This window comes from Myotis nattereri, assembly GCF_964212035.1.
Source record: "Myotis nattereri genome assembly, chromosome: 18".
Classification (NCBI taxonomy): domain Eukaryota; kingdom Metazoa; phylum Chordata; class Mammalia; order Chiroptera; family Vespertilionidae; genus Myotis; species Myotis nattereri.
In genome coordinates this window covers 10,152,143-10,171,632 of record NC_138093.1, presented here as the reverse complement: position 1 = coordinate 10,171,632, position 19,490 = coordinate 10,152,143, and the positions used below count along the sequence as shown (strand labels likewise).

Sequence of the window (19,490 nt, the reverse complement as noted above, 5' to 3'; positions counted from 1 at the left end):
ACCGGAATAAGGAAGATTCTTCTTCATTCACTCAATTCTTCCCCAGGCACACCAGAATCGATCCTTGCCAGGGGCCCCCGCACGGCTGGGGCACACCAGGCCTGGCTGGACGCTCAGCCCCCACCTGATGCTCCATTCCACCCCCCACCCCTCGCTCAGCGCAGCGTGGGGACAGCAGCTCCATCCTAAAGCGCCTGAGAGCCAAAGAACTCCGCCCACAAGGGCAGGTCCTTCCACAGGTCACAGAAATTCCTGAATTCATTTGCTGTCAAACAAAACCTGGAGGAGAAAATCTCTACTTTTGAAAAACAACAACAACAAAAATCAGCCCAAGTACTCCAGAAAAAACCAGCTTGTCATACTTGGAATGTGATCAAAGCGGGTTTCCAGTTAAAGCGTCAGTCACCACACGTCAGTCACAAGGACCCTGGGCACACAACCCTTCATCTCGGGAGGAGAAAAACAAAAGTGATGAACTGATGAGGAAACGAGAAGTGTCATTCCAGAAGAATTCCTTAAAGAAAAAATAAAATTGAACATTCTTGTTTCCTATTTACAATCACCCCCCACCACCATAATTCTATTTTAACATTAGGTTCCACATTTTATTTTGTTTTCAAGTTATAGTTCAAGAAAAGACCTTTTTTTTTTTCCTTTTTTTTTTTTCTCTCTCAGCAATGTCTCACACAATTCCTCAGGATAGCACAGCATCTAAACCATATACCACTTCCAACCAGACCTCGATTCTCCAGCGACTGGCTTTGGTTTATTGATGAGAGTAATCCTCAGCTCTGCTGACAGGGAATAAACATAAACCATGTAGTCCTTTGAACAGAAAGGAGCACCCTCGTGTTTACAACGGCATGCCTAGCTAAAGCTGAACAAGAAAACAGACTATCAGCACAACTTTCATGTCACTGAGAATCCCAGGCGAGCGAGGGCCAGCACAGCCTGCCCCAGGCTCCAGGGAGACGAGCAGCTTAGCCCCCCTCGTCGGCTGCCCACGCGTCCCCCAATCTCAGCGACCGCACAGAGCTCAGGCCCCTGAGCTGACGTTCGGGACGTGACGTGTGAGCGTCTGTCTGGGAAAGAAGTGGAGAGGCCATACTTCCTACAGCATTTTCCAAAGTGGCACTGCAATACCGGGTCCCTTCAGGGTTGGCTCATGACAGACTGCAGACCCACTGCAATGGGTCCACAAAGAAAAAAAAAAGCAGAATCAGAGCTGAGTTCCCCTTTAAAAGCCAAACACCTACATCTAGAAGGAGGCTCCCCTACCTGAGAGCCCTGCCCTCTGGGGGTTCCCCGCTGAGAAAACCCTCAGGTCTCACGGTTAGTTACAGGGCAGCCAGGTGGGGTAGGGCTGGCTGTAGGTCACTGGGGGCTGGGCCACGTAGTAGTTGTTGAAGTTGCCGTCGCTGACGTACGGGGCCGGCTGGTAGTAACAGGTGACGTTGGTGGCGCTGGGGATGATGTTCTGCTCGGCCAGCACGCGCAAGGCCAGCAGGGAGATGAGGTTCAGGGTCTGCCTGCGCTCGTGCCCCATGAGGCACACGGTGCTCTCGTTCACGACCCTGCGCAGGATCATGAGGTAGTCGTACTTGCTCCTCTCCTCCTCGGCGAAGTGGTTCTGCAGGTAGGTCTCCAGCTTCCTCTGCTGCTCCAGGATGTCCGGGAAGTCGATGAAGAACCGGGAGCACATGTAGCGCTCCAGCGTCTTGATCTCCTCCCGGTCGGCCGGCCTGAAGTCCCGCACGAGGAGGTTGCTGTACTTGAGCAGCCCGCCGCCCCGGATCTCCTCGGGGTTCTTGGTGGCGATGAGCCTGTTCTGCAGGTGGTCCAAGGCTTCCTCGAAGTCCCCGTACATGCTCTCCCCGATCACCGTGGGGTGCAGGAGCTCGGAGATGGGCTGGCTGGAGCAGTCGTAGAAGACGAGCAGGGAGTCCAGGATGATCTGGAAGGAGTCCACGCTGAACTCGAACTGGCGCCGGATGGAGTCGACGAACTTCAGCTCCACGTTCCTCCCGTTGTTGTTGGAGAGGGAGATGAGACTCCAGCGGTCGGTGTCCGTGCACACCTTCACCAGCTTCTGCACGTAGGCCTCCCTCAGCGTCACCGGGCTGATCCTGAGCTTGCTCACGCCCTCCGGCAGGAAGTTCAGGAGGGAGCACAGGACCACGTCCCGGACCAGGTGGAATTCTACCTCGGTGGGAAGAGCCACGTGAAAGATGAGGTCCAGGTCCTTGCAGCCCAAGCCGTTGTCTTTGACCAAGACGTGGCCGGCGGCCGAGCCGTTCAGACGGACGTCCTGCACCTGGATGCCTGCCTCCTCCAGGCGGCTGCGCACGGTCTGCACGATGTCCTTCAGGGTGAGCTCCAAGGTTGGGAAGTTGCCCCGCCCGTGGACGGGCACGACCTCGTTCAGCACCTCGTGCAGCCGGCTCACCTGGTCCCAGCTGAGCACGCTGCAGGACGCGCAGTCCCCGCGACTGCTGCTCTCCTCCGCCATCGTGGGGGACGTTCTTGCCAGGGAAACTGAAAGTGGGGGGTGAGAAACAGAGTTAGGGTTCACTTCTACGTGGCAAAGCAGCTCCAGGGACTCGGGGTGATTTTTCTCTGAGCGTTTTCCTGTAAACAGGGATGCGTGGCCCCTACTGCTGGGTGCTGCTGTGAGGATGAAGGGAGTTACGTGCATCAAGAACAGTGTCTCCAGGAAGGAAGGACAAAGCACACACGTGGACCCCGTACCACACTGGATGGCTTCACAGCTTTGTCTCAGTGCTTGTTGTTTGCTTGTTTGGTCTGAGTGAGGGGTGGGGGTGGGGGTGGGGGTGGGGGTGGGGGTGGGGGTGGGCTGCATTGGTTTGTGTGATGAGAAGGAGACAAACTCGTTACCCCAAGCAGCCTGAGCACATCATTAGTCGCTAGAGGGCCCATAGGTTTTGCTACGCGTCCTTGTTTTCTGTGGACATGACCTCTCCTGCTCCCTAACCGCATCTTAACGGGTTGCTACCAAGGCCACACACAGCACACAGGAGCCACAGAAAAGCCTTCCTTCACCCCGTGAACAGATGAATTCTCAAGTCGGGGCTGTAACTGCCCAAGAAGAGGGAATGGGGTCAGTCCCATCAGGGGCAAGTGCACTGCGGTCCTGTTGGCAACAACCCCATGTCCTTGTGCTTGTGGGAGGGGTCTGCCCGAGGAGGTGACTAAAGTCCTGGACTGCAAAGGGCTAGGCCAGCTGTGTGGGGAACAGCTCTGCCCACCAGGAGGCCTGCGCAGCCTGCGGGGAGCTTCCTCAGGGGAGCGTCACCTTCCAGCTGTGGTTTGAACACTAGCGCCTTGGAACTATCCCAGGAGGAGGAAGCTTGCGCTCAGCACCAGGAGAGAAACATCACTGCGAGAGCCCAAAGTCACCAAAGCAATTTCCAACTAAGTTACACTTTGCTGAAAATGAAAAGCAGTCAATTCCTGGAAATCCTAACCTATTAAAAAATACTGATATATCGGAGTCCAGGTGCTGGTGGACCCACAGGGACGGAGGAGCTAAAACAAAAGGTCAAGGTGCTGCCCTCAGACTTCACGTGGGCAGCTTTCCCACCCGTCACCTTCCTGACCTGCTGGACACACAGAACCACCCCAAGGACCTCTGCAGGTGCACTGCGTGGGAGCTGCTGCTTCGGATGCACAGCCAGCATGCGCGGTCCTGGGTGTCAGCTTGGATTGTTAGTCTTGCTCTGGGGTCAGGGGTTCTTGCCTTACCTAGGGCGCTCACATCAATGGGGTGGTTGTCAGGGTTGGGGTGCCATTGGACAGAGTGAGCCGAGCTTTCCAGGAGCTGGTCATTAAGAAGGTGGGTGTGACAGACAGAAAATGTACTAGGAGGGTAGGAGAGAGAAGTGTCCTTTGATTGGGGTGAACAGGAAGACCACTTATGGGAATGGGACACAAGACGACTGAAAGGCAACATGAGCTTGAGGCTGGAATCGAGGGGCAGAGGCAGCACGCAGCCAAGACCTGGCCACGTCCATCTGGCTTTTATGCACCTCTCCTCAAGCCAATCAGAAACAATATATGCACCCCTATTTCACAGCAGGGTTATTTACAACAGCTGAGCTCTGGAAATAGCCCAAGTGCCCATCAGTAGGTGAATGGACTTAAAAAATGTGGTACATTCACACACTGGAATACTACGTGGCTGTAAAAAGGAGGAAACTCTTACCTTTTGAGATAGCAATGATGGACCTGGAGAAGACTGTGCTAAGCAAAATAAGCCAGGCAGGGAAAGAGGAAGACAAATACCATATGATCACATATCCATGTGGAAACTAAAGAACTAAATAGACTGACAAATGAAACAGAGCCAGAGGCATGGATACTGAGACAGACGTCAAGTGTCACAGGGCAATGACTGGATGGAAGAAGGTGAATAGATTAGCCAAGAACATGTATGCGTAGCCCATGACAGAGACAACAGTGTGGTGAGGGCCAGGAGGGGAGGGCGGGGCATGCGTAGAGGTGGACAAAGGGGGGGAATGGGGACATCTGTAATAGTGTTAACTAAAAAAAACAAAACCTTAAGTATAAAATATGAAACCCTAAGAGTACTAGGAAAAAAACACGGTACCTATATACTTACATAGTCCTTTCTACATCATATAAAACCCCAAAGTCACACAAAAATTGATACATTTGCCTATATAAAAATTGAAGTTCTACATGGTAAAAACACCATGAAGGAGTCAGAAGACAAAGAAAAATATTTGTAACATTAGGCAAATATTCCTTAAGGAATAACAAGCTTCTACAGATCAGAAATTCTCCAAACCTAATAGAGGAAGGGTCAAAGGGCATGGACAGTGGCTCAGATGCACAACATTCAACCTTCCCTTAAAGGGACGGGCAGATGAAGACTTCAGTGTATCCTTCTGACCTAACAGATTGGCGAAGACCCAGCAGCAGTCACCTTGGGTACATGCCCGGGGCTCTCTCTAGAGAATAATGCTGCACTCTCGGTTTTCAGGGGCCATATCCTTGGACACCGCGGTTCTATTTCCAGGAAGTCTACTTGGGGTGTTATCCCATGGACATGCTTGCAATTATGCACAAAACCCGGAGAATTATGTATAAAGCTACACATACCAACACATGCGGTTGTCCGAAAGAAGAGTGACAGCTCTATCTGAATGAACATGAAGTGCTCATTAAGATTTATTAACAGAAAAGCAAGTGCAAAACTGTGTGCAAAAGTATATACATCTGTGCTTATGCGATCTGAAACATCTGGAAGGACACACAGTAGTTCAGCCCGCACCAAATACCACCCCAAGCTGGCAGACAGAGGATGAAGAAAAATGTATTTTATCCCTTTTGAATTTAGAATCTATACATGTGTTAGCTGAAAAAAGCTAAAGTCTTATTATCCGTGTTCTAAAATCTTCCCCCATCAGCCTCTACTCATCTGCTACCTTATTAAATTCCTTCAGTGCCTTTCCTGTGCCCTCCACACCGCCCCATATCCATGTGCCAAAGTCAAACACACGTAGAAGCTTCCCCTCCAAGCCTTCAATGCTGATCTCCAGGGGGTGGGCAGGGGAGGGGAGACCATTTCTCCTCAAGGGTGGCTTCCAGCCACGTTTCTACTTATGTTCTATGTAAAAGAAGATGTCCACTGTTTACCAAAACAAAAGAACCACACTACAAAATAATGGATAAGCCATCTCATCTAGCTTCCTTCTATGTTTGTTATCCAAAAATGTTCCTTGTAATTGTGTAAGAATTGCTGTTTCTCATTTCAGACACATGATAGCCACCCTCACATGACACTGTTATGTTGATTATTAGCTACAGCGGCAAGGGCCTTAATAAAGGCAATGACATTTTCAAGACTGTCCCGTGCCTGTGGTTGGCTTCTCCCATGCCAATGTCTTCTGACACGCTCATGAAGAATGGAGTTAGCTTTTAGTAGTCTGTATATGAGCACAGTGTGGGACACGGCAAACACCAGTCCGTGGTGTAGTTTCCCACTCTCCCCATTGACCATGACTCAGAGAGGAGCTCACGCTACTGAAGGCACACACTTAGGCTGGGCTCCGATTCAGTGCTTAGCTGATAGGAGAACCCGGGATGAGGTATTGATCCTGCTAGCAAGGAATCCTTTGTTTTTCCCTCACCGATCCAAGCAACTTCAAACATCAGAAGCACATTTTCCAGTTACTTAGACAAACATTGGTATTACTAATAAATCCAAGTCACGGGCCCTTAATGCTTAGAGAACACACCGGGGCTTACTGGAACAGTTTTCATTTTAATTAACCACACGAATCAACATCGGTATAATCCCCATATGAAAGGATCACATGAAACACACATTCCCAGCTCACGAAAGGCCCTGGTTCAAGGCAAATTCTAGTTCAAAAATCCACAAAACAGTAAAAAGAAATTAATTAGAAGCCCGGCAAAGTCCAACGGCAGTGTTTTGATTTCCCTTTTACTGCCTGGGAAGCAGTCACTGTGCTCTGCACAGAGGGCCCTGGACAGGCAGGGGCCGCGAGTTCTCATTGATTTGAAAATTCAGGCATCTTTTCACGGGTGAGGATGACCAAGCTCTTTAATCTTTTCGTGTCTGACTCACGATGAACAGCTCTCTTGGGTGCCCTTGAACCCCTTTCTTCCCTCCTCTGGCTGTGACGCGTGAAAAGAACACAGGTTTGCAGAGGTAGCAACAGAAATGGGAGGGAAAAGCCAAAGGAGGCCAGAGGGGAAGCCAAGCGCCCTGAGGAGAGGCCATGTCTAACTCAGGTTTGCTTCCCCGCTGCCTGGGACGGAGCCACTCCTCGCAGGATGACCTGAAAACCCGTGTTTGAGCCCATTAAAGGAAGGGGTAAAGCAATGTCTACCCTGCTCCATAGCTAATCTAGATCCCAGCAAGCCTGAGGGTACTCCAGGCAGGCAAGCAGGACAGGCAGGGGAACAGCTGGAGGTGAGAGCACCTAGACATGTATAGCACTTCTGGGTCTCAAGGTCAAAGACGTAGGTCAAATCGACACTCACTCCTACTTGTAACTGGCATGAGACAGACACTGTCCAGCATTCGCTGTGTATGTGGAGACGCGCCCCCCCAGGGAAGGACGGTGCATATGCAAGTCCCGGGCTGTGATATTTAGTGGGAAAGCCCTAGAGACTCCTATGCAGCTGCCATGGAAATACTGCAGCTCTCTTCAGCCCATCGTCCAGCCCAGAGACCACTGGGCCACACCCCCACCTGCGCCTGCTGTAAGTTTAAAATACAAAAGAAACCCGAACGCATTTCAGCGTTCCTTTCGTGGCGAACTTCCCTCTCAGTGTTGCTGGTTGCTTCCTCAAAAGCCTGGACCTTCCTGGTAACACAGTCCAGCTCAGGTGAGAGCCCGGCCATGGGCAGTGGACCGGGCCTGGTGGCGGACCCTGGAGGTGTGTGTGCAGAGCGGACACCTGCTGTCCCTGGGCCCCGGCTGAGGGGACCCGTGCAGCGTAGCTGGCGCCTTCCACAAACTCTCCTCTGTCTACCACAGAGGACACTTGCACATAAAAGCCTGGAGAACTTAAGCAGAAGCGGCAGGGATGGCAAGACGCCTATTAAACCTCCCGCCTCCTCCCGCAGCTGGCTGAGAGGGAGAGCCCGGTCTGGGCCTGTTTGTTTCCTGAAAAAGGAAGGTGTGGAGAGGCACGTGTAAGAGCACTTGGTCTGAGCCACTCAGGCAATCCCACTTCACTCTCACGCGCTCTCCGAGGAAGCTACACTGCCCCTTTCCCACGACTCAGGAATGAGGACCAGGGATGACGAGGAGGCCTGTCCCCAGCTCCCCAGCTCGGGAGCCTCTGTCCTGAGTCTTGGAGTTGGTGACAACATCCCCCAGTTCTCGCTGCTAATAAAGTGATCTTTTCTAAAACAGAGATCGCGTTGGTCCTGCCCATAGAAGGAGAAAGCAGCCTGTTACCCATGTAACTGCGGCACCTGCCTCCGCTGGCCCCTGGCCCCGCCACACGCACTGAGACAGCGACAGCTGAGTCGGCACCCAGCAGGACCTGTGCAGAGCAGACGCACTGAGCAGAGGCGGTGGTCATCGTCAGGACCCCCAGGTGGCCCGAGGGCAGAGAGGCACCGGCGGCGACGCATTGCCCACCGTGCGGTGTGGGAACTCCCACCCTCAGTGGGATGCGCATCAGCTGTTGCGTCACCGAGCATCTTACTAACCCAGCCCACGTCCTTTCCACGGGTCATTTCACCACTTGCTCAGACTCCAGCAGGCATGACAGATGCGGGGCCCTCCAGGGGCTCTCTGTGTGGCCACAGCCATGGCCAGAGGACACCAAGGTGACTAGATGTCTGGCCAGGTGTTCTAGTCTGAGCCATCAAACTCTACTTGACAACATCCCAGGTGCGGGAGATACTGCTGCAGGCTCTGTGCGGGCCACCCCATCGCCCCCCTTCAACACCCCTGGTGCGGGAGATACTACGGTATCTGTCCCCTTTACGGACAGAAAACTGGGCACAAAGAGGATCCGCAAAGCAACTGCCCAGGGAAGCCCCAGGGGGAAGCGGCAGAAATGGGGTGTAAGAGGCTCCCTGAAGGTGGTACGTGGGTGTATGCGCTGGGTGGGGGGAGGGCTTTGAAGACAAGCTCTTTGCTCAGGTAGTTGTAGGAAAGTAGAGGACAGCAAGAGGGATGAAAGGGGAGGGAGGCGGGAGAGGGGAGGGAGGCGGGAGAGGGGAGGGGGGTGGGAGGGTTTTCTACCAGACAAGGGAAAGGTGTGCTGAGCCCCCTGGGGAGGTCAGATGGCAGGTGCTGAAAGCAAGACAGCGCATTTAGAACTGAACTAACAGCCGTCAGTACAGAACTGCACCCCTCAGATCCATCCTGGATCTGGGGGGTGGTGCGGCCTGGCCAGCCACCAGAACTGAGTGTAATTCCACATAGAAACTCTGACAGTTATGCTAATGCTGTGTTAAAGGGACAGTGGCTGGAGATGAAGGCCGGGGTCCTCCCCTCAGGCAGCGCCAGGATGCTGGCTGGGGGCAAGACAGTGATTTCAGACGAAGCAGAAAGGAGGAGCCAGGAAGGGAAGGAGCTGGGAGTCCGCTTGCTGGATAAGCATCAGGAAGAGGAAGTAATGGCACAGGAGGGAGGCTGCAGGGATGGGCTGACCCTTCCGGATCTGGGCACCTAAGGCACTTGCTCTGCTCACAGCATAAAGGGGCCGCCAGGGCTCGGCCCGGTGGCGGGGAGACCGGGAAGGCCCACCTACTGGACAGGACACTCCCGCAGACAAGGAAACAGGTAACCCGACTGGAGCTGCAGGGACAAGGCAGGCCCATCTGCAAGAGTGAGCAGGACCCAGGCAGCACAGGAGGCAGGAAGCGGAAGCAGCTGGCACAGAGCACCCCGAGTGCGCAGTGCACCTGGGACTGGACACCTGCCACTTTCCCACCGGCATCTAGTCTGACCCTTGAGAGTCCTTCGTCCTGAGGAAAACGGCAGGCACTTCGGACAACCATGTGCAGCGGCAGATAAGCGGGCGGAAGGGAGCAGAGCCGGGGCCAAGGTGGAGGTGGCCTTCTGAAGAGCAAACCTCCCTGACTCCTCGAATTCCTAGACGGGTGAAGGCCAGAAGTTATCTGGGACCCGGGGAAGCCTGAGCGAGCCCTTTGTCTGCCGGCTGCAGCCCCTCACCAGGGCCTGGGCCCCACCGCAGGGAGGAGAGGGGATTCTGGAGCCTTCGCCACTGCCCCCAAGCACATTAGAAAGTTCCAGATAACTGAGGCACACCTGTGTCTGACGCACAGGGACTAAACATTCACATTAATAGACAGCCCAAGGCAACAGGACCAGATAAAATAATGCCTTGTTTGTGAAAAGGGCAATGAAGTTTATTGTTTCCTTTTTCCACAAAGTTATGTTTACAGCTGCCCATGCAAACACCCACAAACACATTCTCCCTCGGTCCCAGTGGCTGCCCCGGGCCACCGAGCTGTGCCCAGAGAAAACATTTCTAAGTCAGCGACACCACAAACCCGCAGATGGGCTTTTCTCACTCTGGGCCCCTGGTCACAGTCAGGTCTCAATCTGTTTTCTCAGGGCCATCAGCATCCTCCTCGCCACTTGACACTAGTCAGTTTCCCGGGGCTGAGAAGCTGGGGCAGACTCCCACAGCGCCCGGACGCTGCCTGGGCTGGAGAAAGAGACAGCCCTGGGCCGGCGCCTTGCTTTGCATCACATCCTTCCCTCCCAAGTTCCTCCTCCCCTCGGATGCCAACACGCAGTCTTCATGGTTATCAAGGACGGGGCTCTGTCCACAGACCCCGCCCTGAGAAGACTTGAAACAGAAAGCTCATCCCGTCAGTCAAAATAGGGTGCTTCAGCAAGTGTGGCTGGGAGATAACACCGGGCTCCACAACAGCACAAACAGAATCAAAACACTGGCCCACGTATAACGGACACGCAGACCTCCGAGGGCGTACAGGGATCTGCGGAAATGGGTGCCAATGCAGATATTAACGAGGTCGGAACATAGACACCTTTCGATGGAAGCTAAGCTGAGCAGCTTTCATTTTCCCAAGGTGTCAGCATTATTAAGTGCTAGCTACGCAGTCGAAATGGAAATAATCCTTGTTGCTGCTGGGTGGCCCACGCCCTCCTACCAAAGGCCTCTTTCTAAGTCAGAGATGCTACTGGTCTGAACTCACTGGAGAGATGCCCAGAGCTGGCCATCCTGTTTTAGAGACCGACTAGACCGGGAAACTGGGGCCCCCTCTAGCAGACCGTTACTGTAAGGATGACCAAGGTCACCTGCATCCACAGTGCTCAAGGGCCTCCAGGTTTGACCAAGGGTTGCTCCCACAGGTGACTTTACCATCCAGCTCTCCAGCTTAGAGCTCTGGTCAGCGGTCAGCTGTGCCCAGCAGGCCCTCGGTCCTCCTGCAGCCTAGTCACCACCAGCATCCCGGGGCCTTCTCAGGAAAGGCACGAGCCGTTCTCTGACGCGCAAATGCGCTTCACATACATGAGACACGTATGCACCCCTCACATATGTCTATGCCCGGGCTGGCCTTCACTTCAGTGCGGACGCCGACTATGCACGAGGTTCCATCCAGGGTTTAGCTCGCACAGATCCTTCCCTGGAGTTAACATTCACGTGGCAGCTACCTGACCTCCAGGTCTGAGCACGGCAGCAGGCTCAGTGATCCCTCAGACAACATTATAAATGCTGCTAAGAACAGAGATGTGGGTAAGTGTACAAAATCGGGGGTGAAGGGGTGGATTAAAGTAAAGGGCCAACCCGTGGGGTGGTACCTATTTCTGCAACAAATGCACTTCCGGCAGCCAAGCCACTTCACTTTGCCTTTAGTGCGCCGACGTGTGGAGTCGCACAAGCCATGACTGTAACTCACTAGGATGGTTACCATTACATCAGCATTTACCAAGTCAGGCGCTGCTGTCACTGGGCATCTCATAGAAGCTTTCACTGGAAAGTTATTTCCCACTGCAGTTCCAAATTTTAATTGTTGATAAATTGTGGAGTCCTGGTCCCCTGCCCCCCTCGGATTTGATCTGCAATTCTTTGATTACCTTATGAGCATTTTCACCTGTAGAAAAAGAAAACAGGGCATGCTGGCAGGAATCAAACATCCTGTGCTCTAGGGTCAGGTCTCATTCACAGTTGAATGACTACCAATGAGGTGGCCACCATGACTGAATTTCCTTTCACTCTTTCCAAATATGTGAGTGCCTGCTGTGTTCCCAGTGCTGTTCTAGAAGCTGATGAGACAAAGACCTCTGCCCTTGTAGAGCTTATGTCCTAGCTGACTCTCCTTCCATAAATGTGTTAACTCTTGCCTCCCACACAAGTAGAACCAGAATTTGAGAGTCAAGCATGTTTGCAAATGGTGGAGACTGGCACTGCCCAATACTGTACCCACAGCCTCATGGGGCTGCTGAGCATTAGAAATGGGCAAGTCTAAATTCAGATGTTCTGTGAATGGAAAACACACACGGGGATCTCAAACATTCAGTACGAGACAAAAAAAGTAAAACAGCTCGTCAATATTTTTATATTATTTTAAATCGAAATGATATTGGTCATGATGGGTTAAATACAATTATTTTCACCTGTTTTTTTTTTATGTTTACTTTTTAATGTGACGACTAGAAACTTCATTGAGGCTCTTACATTTCTACTGGACAGCGCTGGTCTATGGTCCTTATTACGATGAAGAAACTGAAGCCTGAGAGGTACAGGCGCTGCCAGGGCCAGAACTCAGGTGTCGACACAACCACGGCAGCCTCAGAGCGGGGAGAAGGTCAGGATCAAGACCACAAGGGTCTGGGCACGGGAGACCCAGGCCAGCACCCGGACACGCGCAGGTGCTCAGCGGTGTCCCCCTCATCTCTGCTCTGGATCGATGGGCCTCCTACTCAGCTACCTCCTCACTACTCCAGGACCGCCCAGTCAGCTGGCCATGGGGGTCCTCACGCCCACCTCTCCCCTACTGCAAGCACAGGTCAGGGACAAAGAGACACGGTGTGTTTGGGGTGAGGGGTAGCCAGCCGGGCCAGGTGGAAGACTGCCCCTTCTCCCACCCTCCTGAGGGCTAAGCAAGGCGACAGCAGCTATGCCAGCACAAGGGGTGGGAGCGGCTCAGGATTCATGGATGACGTTCTCCTCACAGGTGCTTCCAGGGAGGTAATACGGTGGCAGATATGGGACTTTGTGTGTGTGTCCAATTGAAGATGAGATTGAAGAAAGTAGAAAGTAAGGCACAAAGCAGAGCTGTCAGGAGTATTTAAGAGGAGAGGCAGGGGCTGAGGGGACCCTCAGATGGGGATAGCTCAGAAGCCTCAGAGAAGGGTCCGAAGATGGATTGGAGGATAGTGAGGGAGGAGCAGCATTGGCTTGATCAAACCTCTGAGTATGTGTCCTGGGAGGCAAGGCAGGGCAGCTGGGAAGACTCCGAGGCAAAAGGTCGAGAATAAACAGAAGGTCAGGAAGGTTCAGGTCCTGACAAGACGCTCAGCTCAGCCTGCGGGTTATGAAGGTAGCAACCCAAGAGCTTGGGATGGAGAACCGGGCGGGCAGGGAGAGGAGCTGACTGCTGCTCTCATCGAGCTGCCGTCTGCAGGGCCCTGAACTAGGTCATTGAAGGTAGTGGAAAACAAAAACGTCAAAAGACGAAGATTCAGCAGAACTGACCACCGAGGGCATGTGGGCAGAGAAAAGCTGCGGGTGCCGTGCTGGGGGCCAGTGTGGGGTGGATGGGAGATGCTGAAGGGAGCAAGTTAACAGCTTGAGGGGTTTCAGCTGTGGGCCAATTAGTGGTCACAGCCTCCCAGCTCCAAACCTACACCCCTGAGGCCTCCATTTAGAAAAAGGCCCAGGATTTCAGTCTAGGACAGTGGTTCTCAACCCTGGCTACACATCAGAATCCCCTGGGAATCTTTTGAAAATCCTGACTTCTGGGCCTCATCCTCTGGAAATTCTGTTTCTTTGTTATGGGGTGGGGCCACAACATCAGTCACAAAGAAACAACTTCCGGAGGATGAGGCCCAGAAATCAGGATTTTAAAAAGATTCCCAGGTGATTCTAACGTGCAGCCAAGGTTGAGAACCACTGGTCTAGGAGCTTCGGCTCCCCACAGCTCCAGCACCTTGGCCCACGTGGACCACACCTACGGGAAGCCGGCCTCCCCTCTGAGAGGAAGGGCCGCCTGTGCCAGCAAGCACTGCGCCCACTGAGCCTGTGTGCCAGGCCCTGCTCTGGGCGCCCATAGTGAGCACACATCCTGCCCGAGGACACTGAGCTGCCCAGCTCCTCCTGCATCGGGGCAGCCCCAGGCCTCTCCGCACACCGCTCCCTCAGCCTCCTCAGCACCTGGCACAAACCAGGCCTCGAAGCACTTAGCCACTTACTGACTCAATCCTGCCATCCAAGAAATGCACACTGGCAGCGGGTCAGCGGCCAGGACCCCAAAAGGCTCGGAGACTGAAAACATCCTACGGGGAGAGCTGCTGAACACCAGCAATTGTTTCTTCGTATTAGTTTTTTCCTGTTGTTCCAAGAAGTCCCGAAACAGTTCTAGAGCAGCTACCGGGGACAGCTGTCCAAAATCCATTCACTCCCATCAATTCACAGGGCGACTCCTGACATAGTCGGTGCCAAGGTGCTTCCTCTAAACCATTTCAACTACAAATGTGAACTTCTTATAACGCACTAGTGAAAGAATAAAAAAGCCTGAGACCAGGAACCCCCGAAGCAGCACAGGTCACCAGCACCGCTGTAGCCAAGTGGCTGTAAACACACCAGCCTGCCTTTACCCACAGATGTCTGCTTCATGATAATAGCGCATGCCAGCTTAACACGCTACAGTCAAGGCACCATGTGGCAGAACATGTTTACTGCCTGTTTACTTCAGTGACCACACAATAAAGCAACGGACCTTATCTAACCTGATAATATTTTATTCCAAGTAACACCTCAGACTCTGCATTGCTTCCCCTTCTCCCCCCCCCGCCCCCGCCCCCTCACACACACACACACACACACACACACACACACTCTCTCTCTCTCACAATAACAGATACAGCCCAGTCTGGTGTGAAACCGAGAAACCCAAGCACAAGTTTAGTTTAACTCCCAAAACTAGTCTGGGGCTTCCAAAGCTTCTCTTGGTAGCGTGAGCAAGGTTTAGCACACCCACTCAGAGCTCACGGCTCCTCACTCTTTAGTGATTGACCCCGTGCACACAACATTTCAAAGATGAAGACAAGGTACTACTTACTTGAGCAGTTAAAAAAAAAAAGTCATTTTCTAATTCGGTATCAAAAGAGTTGGGCACTGGCACTGGCAGAGCAAGGGCATTACGGTCCACCCTAAGTTATCTTTATTGCCGCCAGTTCCCTGGACGTCAGGAAGGACGAGGACTGCTCTGTCCTCTGGTGGATGGTGCAAAATGTCCACAGTCTGCTCTGGCCTTGACCTCTGGGCATGGAGGCTTAGGGGGGCGCTGCTGGGAGAGGGGCTGTGGTGGGAGCTTCTGCAACTCAGGGTGGGATCTCCTGGAGCTTCTGGAGCTCAGACTAGAGCAGAGGAAGGGGGGTGGGGGGGAGGGCTGGTGCTAGGCTCTCACGTTCATTCTGACAAACAGGCCCAGGGCCAAGCCCTTCCCTTCAGAGTTACTCCAACTTAATCTCTAGATATGAGGAAGGTGTTGCGGAAACAAGTGCACACAGAGTGTCGCTGTTTAACTCCACATGCACACCCTGATGTTCCTTGTGAAATTAGGGACCGCTGTTTGGGGGAACAATTTAGAAGCCTCATGGCAGAGAAACTGATATGTTTTTGTTTTCATCTTTCCATGGGACTCTCCCCACAGCTACCTGGACAATTCTATACAGCATACTCTAGCTGCTCTCTAAACACGCCTTGTGGAGGACGAGTGCACGCTACAGATAGGGTATACCTTAAGGCATAAGTTTCAGTTATCTCAAGGAAAAGCTTGGCTCCCGAGATATTAAGTTTTCCATCTTCACAAACAACAATGGCAAAGGACAGAATTCCTGCTGGTGCAGCTCAGACCGCTCCCCTGAAAGCGAAGAGAAAGGTCAGCATTCTCTCGTCCCCACGCCACCGGCTTCAGCGAGCAGTCTGTGCGGGTCTCGGGGGGGGGCCCCCCCCCTTCACCTCCCCGCGCCCCCCGCCCCCGTGGTACCTCCGGGGCCTTGAGCCTCAGCACGACTCTCCTCGGAAGCGCTCCTACCACCCTGGCCTGGCTGCCTTGCTCCCTTCCCAGCCAAGTCCTTGCCAAGTTACACATGTTGAAAGGTTAGTGTAGCCAACAATGGCCACTCTCATCCCCCGCGGAGGGCAGCTGGGCCGAGCCCAGGGTCTCCCTTCAGGAGACTTGAATCGTCTTCACTTCACTTCCTGGGGAGGTTCAGGTTCCTAACCCACCTCCCAAATATCCCGAACGCCAATGGTCACGAGACAAACGACTACACAGCCCTCCTGAACGCCTCATCGATCCTTCAAGCGCTGCCCTGTGTGCACGTTAGAACTCCATAAAAAACAAGTTAAAAAGCAGCAGGTCCCTAACCAAGGACTTGAGCAACCCCGCGGAAGCCTTCCTCCTACTCCGGACCAAAAGGAAAGGGGCGGGGGGCTGAGCCGACCCTCCCGCGGATCCAGCCCTAACCGGAGGTTCCAGCGAGGATGGGTGAAGCCCCCCCCCCCGGCCCCCCCACCCCCGCCGCGAGGTCGCCCCGCCGAGGCGCCTAGGTCTGCGGGCTGCCAACCTGTGCTCAGCTTCGCCCCCCTCCGCCGACTCCCCTCCCACCTTCGCGATCCCAGCTGCGACACCTCCCAGGGCAGCAGCGCCTAGGGGCCACCCGCGGCACCGCTAGGCGAGTCCGCTGACTGCCATGGCTTTGCGTCTACGCAGTAAGCAAGTTTCATTTCCACCAGGGGCGGAACCGGGTCGCGGACAGCGTCTTCCCGAGAACTTGCCGAGAGAAGCGCAGCGCCCAAGTCACTCGCCTGGGTCACTCGCCTGCCCACGGTGTCCACAGGCTGGTGTGAGTCCAATTAAAGTGTTACGGTTTCCGCCAGGGCCCTGGCACCGGGCCTGGGGGGCGCCCCCCGCCCTCCCTCCCACCCACCCCAGCCTGATACCAGCCCCGGCCGCGGCGCCTCCCCAACACGCCGCACTCGCATTCGCGCTGCGTGGGCCGGAGCGGGCGGACGCGCCGGTGGGAGCGCAGGTGCGAGCCCGAGAGGCTGCAAGCGAGGAGGGGAGGGGAGGGGGGCCGGGGCGCCGGCGGGCTCCGGGCGGGAGCCCAAGGGCCCCATCACGTACGCTTCGGCCTCCGCGCGGCGCCCGGCCAGCGCGCAGCCCACAGGACGCGCGCGGAGCAGGAACTCGCCAAGTTTGCCAAGCCCGGGCCGAAGTCTCTGGAAAGTTGCAGCTCCGTCTCGGAGCGGCTCGCCGGGCCCACGGGGACGGGGGGGTGGAGGTCGGCTGCCAGGGAGGGAGCAGCGGGGGAAGGGGGCACCGGGTCCCGGCACCTGTCCGCACCACACACCAACCCCCCCCCCGCCCCCCCGCCCCTGCGGCCCCCAGCGGCTCGGCCAGGACCGGAGCTCCGCTCGGCCGGGACAGACCCCCGAGGGCAGAGCGCGCGGCTCTCGGGAGCCGCCGTATCCTCGCCCCCTTGGAGGAGAGGTGCCCTGGACTCACCTGAGCGGCGGAAGAGGAGGCGACAGACGCAGGTCCTTGGCGCGGGCAGCCCCCCGACAGGAGCGGCGAGGTCACCAGGGGCCCCAGGCAGCGGCACCAAGTGAGCCTCCCGGCCGCCGCCCCCTTCGTTCTTATACGGCCTGACCACGCCTCCGCCCGCCGCCCCCGCCCCTGCCCCCGCCCCTAAGCCTGCCTCCCCCGCCCCTAAGCCTGCCTCCCCCGGGGAGCGCGGGGCAGGGCAGGGCGGAGCCAGCGCCCACCGGATCCTTCCGCCTGGACGCTGACGGCGAGGGCCGGGCCAGAGGCGCCCTCTGATTGGCTTCTCGGGTGAATGGTTGCCTGGAGACGAGTAAATCTTCGGCGGTGGGACGGGGTGAGGGTGCCCGAGAAGGGCACTGCGCAGGCGCAATAGAGAGGTGCTGCGCTGACACCTCTTAACTTCTGAGTTGCTGGGACGCCTTCTGTCTCTACTTTCCACTGCGCTCTGCTCGGCCGTTCCTATCACCCAACTCCGCCCTCCGCCCCCCAGCTTCCCGCCCCTCCGTCCCGCTCCCTCGCCGGCCCGTTTTCCTCCTGCTTCTCTGGAAGTTTCGCGTTGGTTCTCTCTTTGCAGGAGTGGGGAGTGGAACCCCCACGCCTACCTCCGGGGTGTGTTTTGAAGTCGGAAAAAAAAATTGTATGGTTTCTGAGCGGAGGGAGGCTTCCTGGTTCCCCAGGCAAATTGGCTGCAGGTCGTTGGGGAAGGAGGCGGTGCAGTTGGTTAACCACCTGTGCGCAGTGAGCGGGGCTCAGGGCCTCGATCGAGGAATCCCTCGCCAAGCCCGGCCGGCGCGGCAGCCCCAGCCCCAGCCCCACGCGGGCTGCCCCCGGACTCGCGCGTGTTAGGTAACACGCGGGCGGGGTTTGGACGCCACCCACTCAGTCCGCAGCGAGCGGTTTGGAGTCCAGGTTGTACATTCAGAGAACCTGGGAAGGGATGTCCTTTCATCACCTGACGATCTGCAAGGCCTGGAGCAACTAACTTCACCCACCCGCGCTCAGTCTCCATCTCCTCACCTGGACGTGGGACTGACACGGGAACCGCGTGGTAGGGTTACCTAAGTCTTAAATAAGAAAAGGGGAAGCTCGTCGCGCATGCCCCATATCAGGTGTGTGGTCCGTGTTATTGATATAAAATAGTAACTGTTGTTGATCCATAAGCATTTATGGAGCTTGTACTGATGGGAGAAAAGATTACGTCTCGGAGGCGGTATTTCCGTGCCGGCCCCTCCCACTGCCGCCTGAAATGAATATGCGCTCAGTGTCTGCCAGGACAAGCAGGGTTCTCACATACATGCCTTCCCTGGGAGGGGCGGCTCCTGAAACGTTAAGGAGAGAGGAGACCAGTAGGAGTGGCTGTAGAAAAAGCCAGCGACTATTGTAGGACGTGTACGCAGGTGATATGGTCTATGTGGGTGTTTTGTGTGTTTTTTTTACTTTCAGTTTTTGAGGTATAAATTCAGTAAAGTGCACAAAGCTTATGTGTACAGAATGATGCATTTCTACATATGTGTGCACCCATGTAACTGCCACCCAGATCAGGACATTGGCACTCTCCAGCTTCCTCGTGCCCCTTCCCATCCAGTGTCCCACGAGGGTAACCACTGTTCTGACCTCTATCGCCGTATCTTAGTTTTACCAATATTTGAAATTGATATGGGTGGCTTACACAGTGTGTGTACTTTCAGGTCCGGCTTCTTACACTCACTAGTGTGTCTATGAAATGCGTCCATGTTGTTGCAGGGAGCAGTGGCTCATTCCTTTCCAATGCAGTGTATTATCCCATCATGTAAATATTCAGTAACTCATGTACTCATTCTACTGGTGGATGTGTGGTTTTGCCTATCACGAATGAAGCTGCTTACAAATAATCTTTTTTTCCAGTTTGAGGTATACTTGACAAATAAAAACTGTATATATTTAAAGTGCACTACATGATGTTTTTATATACAGTGTGAATTGATCACCACAATCAAGCTATTAACACATCCATCATCTCACATAGTTACCGTGTGTGTGTGTGTGTGTGTGTGTGTGTGTGTGTTGAGAATGCTTAAGACCAACTCTCTTAGCAAATTTCAAGTAGATAATACAATGTTATTAGCTATAATCACTATGCTATATATTAGATCCCCACAACTATTCATCCTATGTTTATGCCCAGGATTGAATTGTAGAATTA

General features: G+C 54.5%; 1 protein-coding gene across 4 annotated transcripts; it reads right to left on the bottom strand.

Annotated features, from left to right (window-relative positions):
- Positions 1-309: 309 nt before the first annotated feature.
- On the bottom strand, positions 310-17,370 carry TENT5C (terminal nucleotidyltransferase 5C). Of its 4 annotated transcripts, none has more exons than XM_081112556.1 (2): positions 17,270-17,370; positions 310-2,535 (listed from the first exon to the last, which is right to left on the bottom strand). In XM_081112556.1, the coding sequence occupies exon 2, from the start codon at positions 2,507-2,509 to the stop codon at positions 1,334-1,336; it is 1,176 nt and encodes a 391-aa protein (XP_080968682.1). In that variant the 5' UTR covers positions 2,510-2,535; positions 17,270-17,370; the 3' UTR covers positions 310-1,333. The 4 variants fall into 4 exon arrangements, 3 of the variants coding, with proteins under 3 accessions (XP_080968682.1, XP_080968684.1, XP_080968683.1); XM_081112558.1 differs by lacking the exon at positions 17,270-17,370 and adding an exon at positions 15,497-15,619; XM_081112557.1 differs by lacking the exon at positions 17,270-17,370 and adding an exon at positions 13,947-14,224.
- Positions 17,371-19,490: the final 2,120 nt, after the last annotated feature.

What these genes read in the sequence shown, in the direction of transcription:
- TENT5C (XM_081112556.1), bottom strand. Translation starts at nt 2,509, where the DNA reads ATGGCGGAGGAGAGCAGCAGTCGCGGGGACTGCGCGTCCTGCAGCGTG.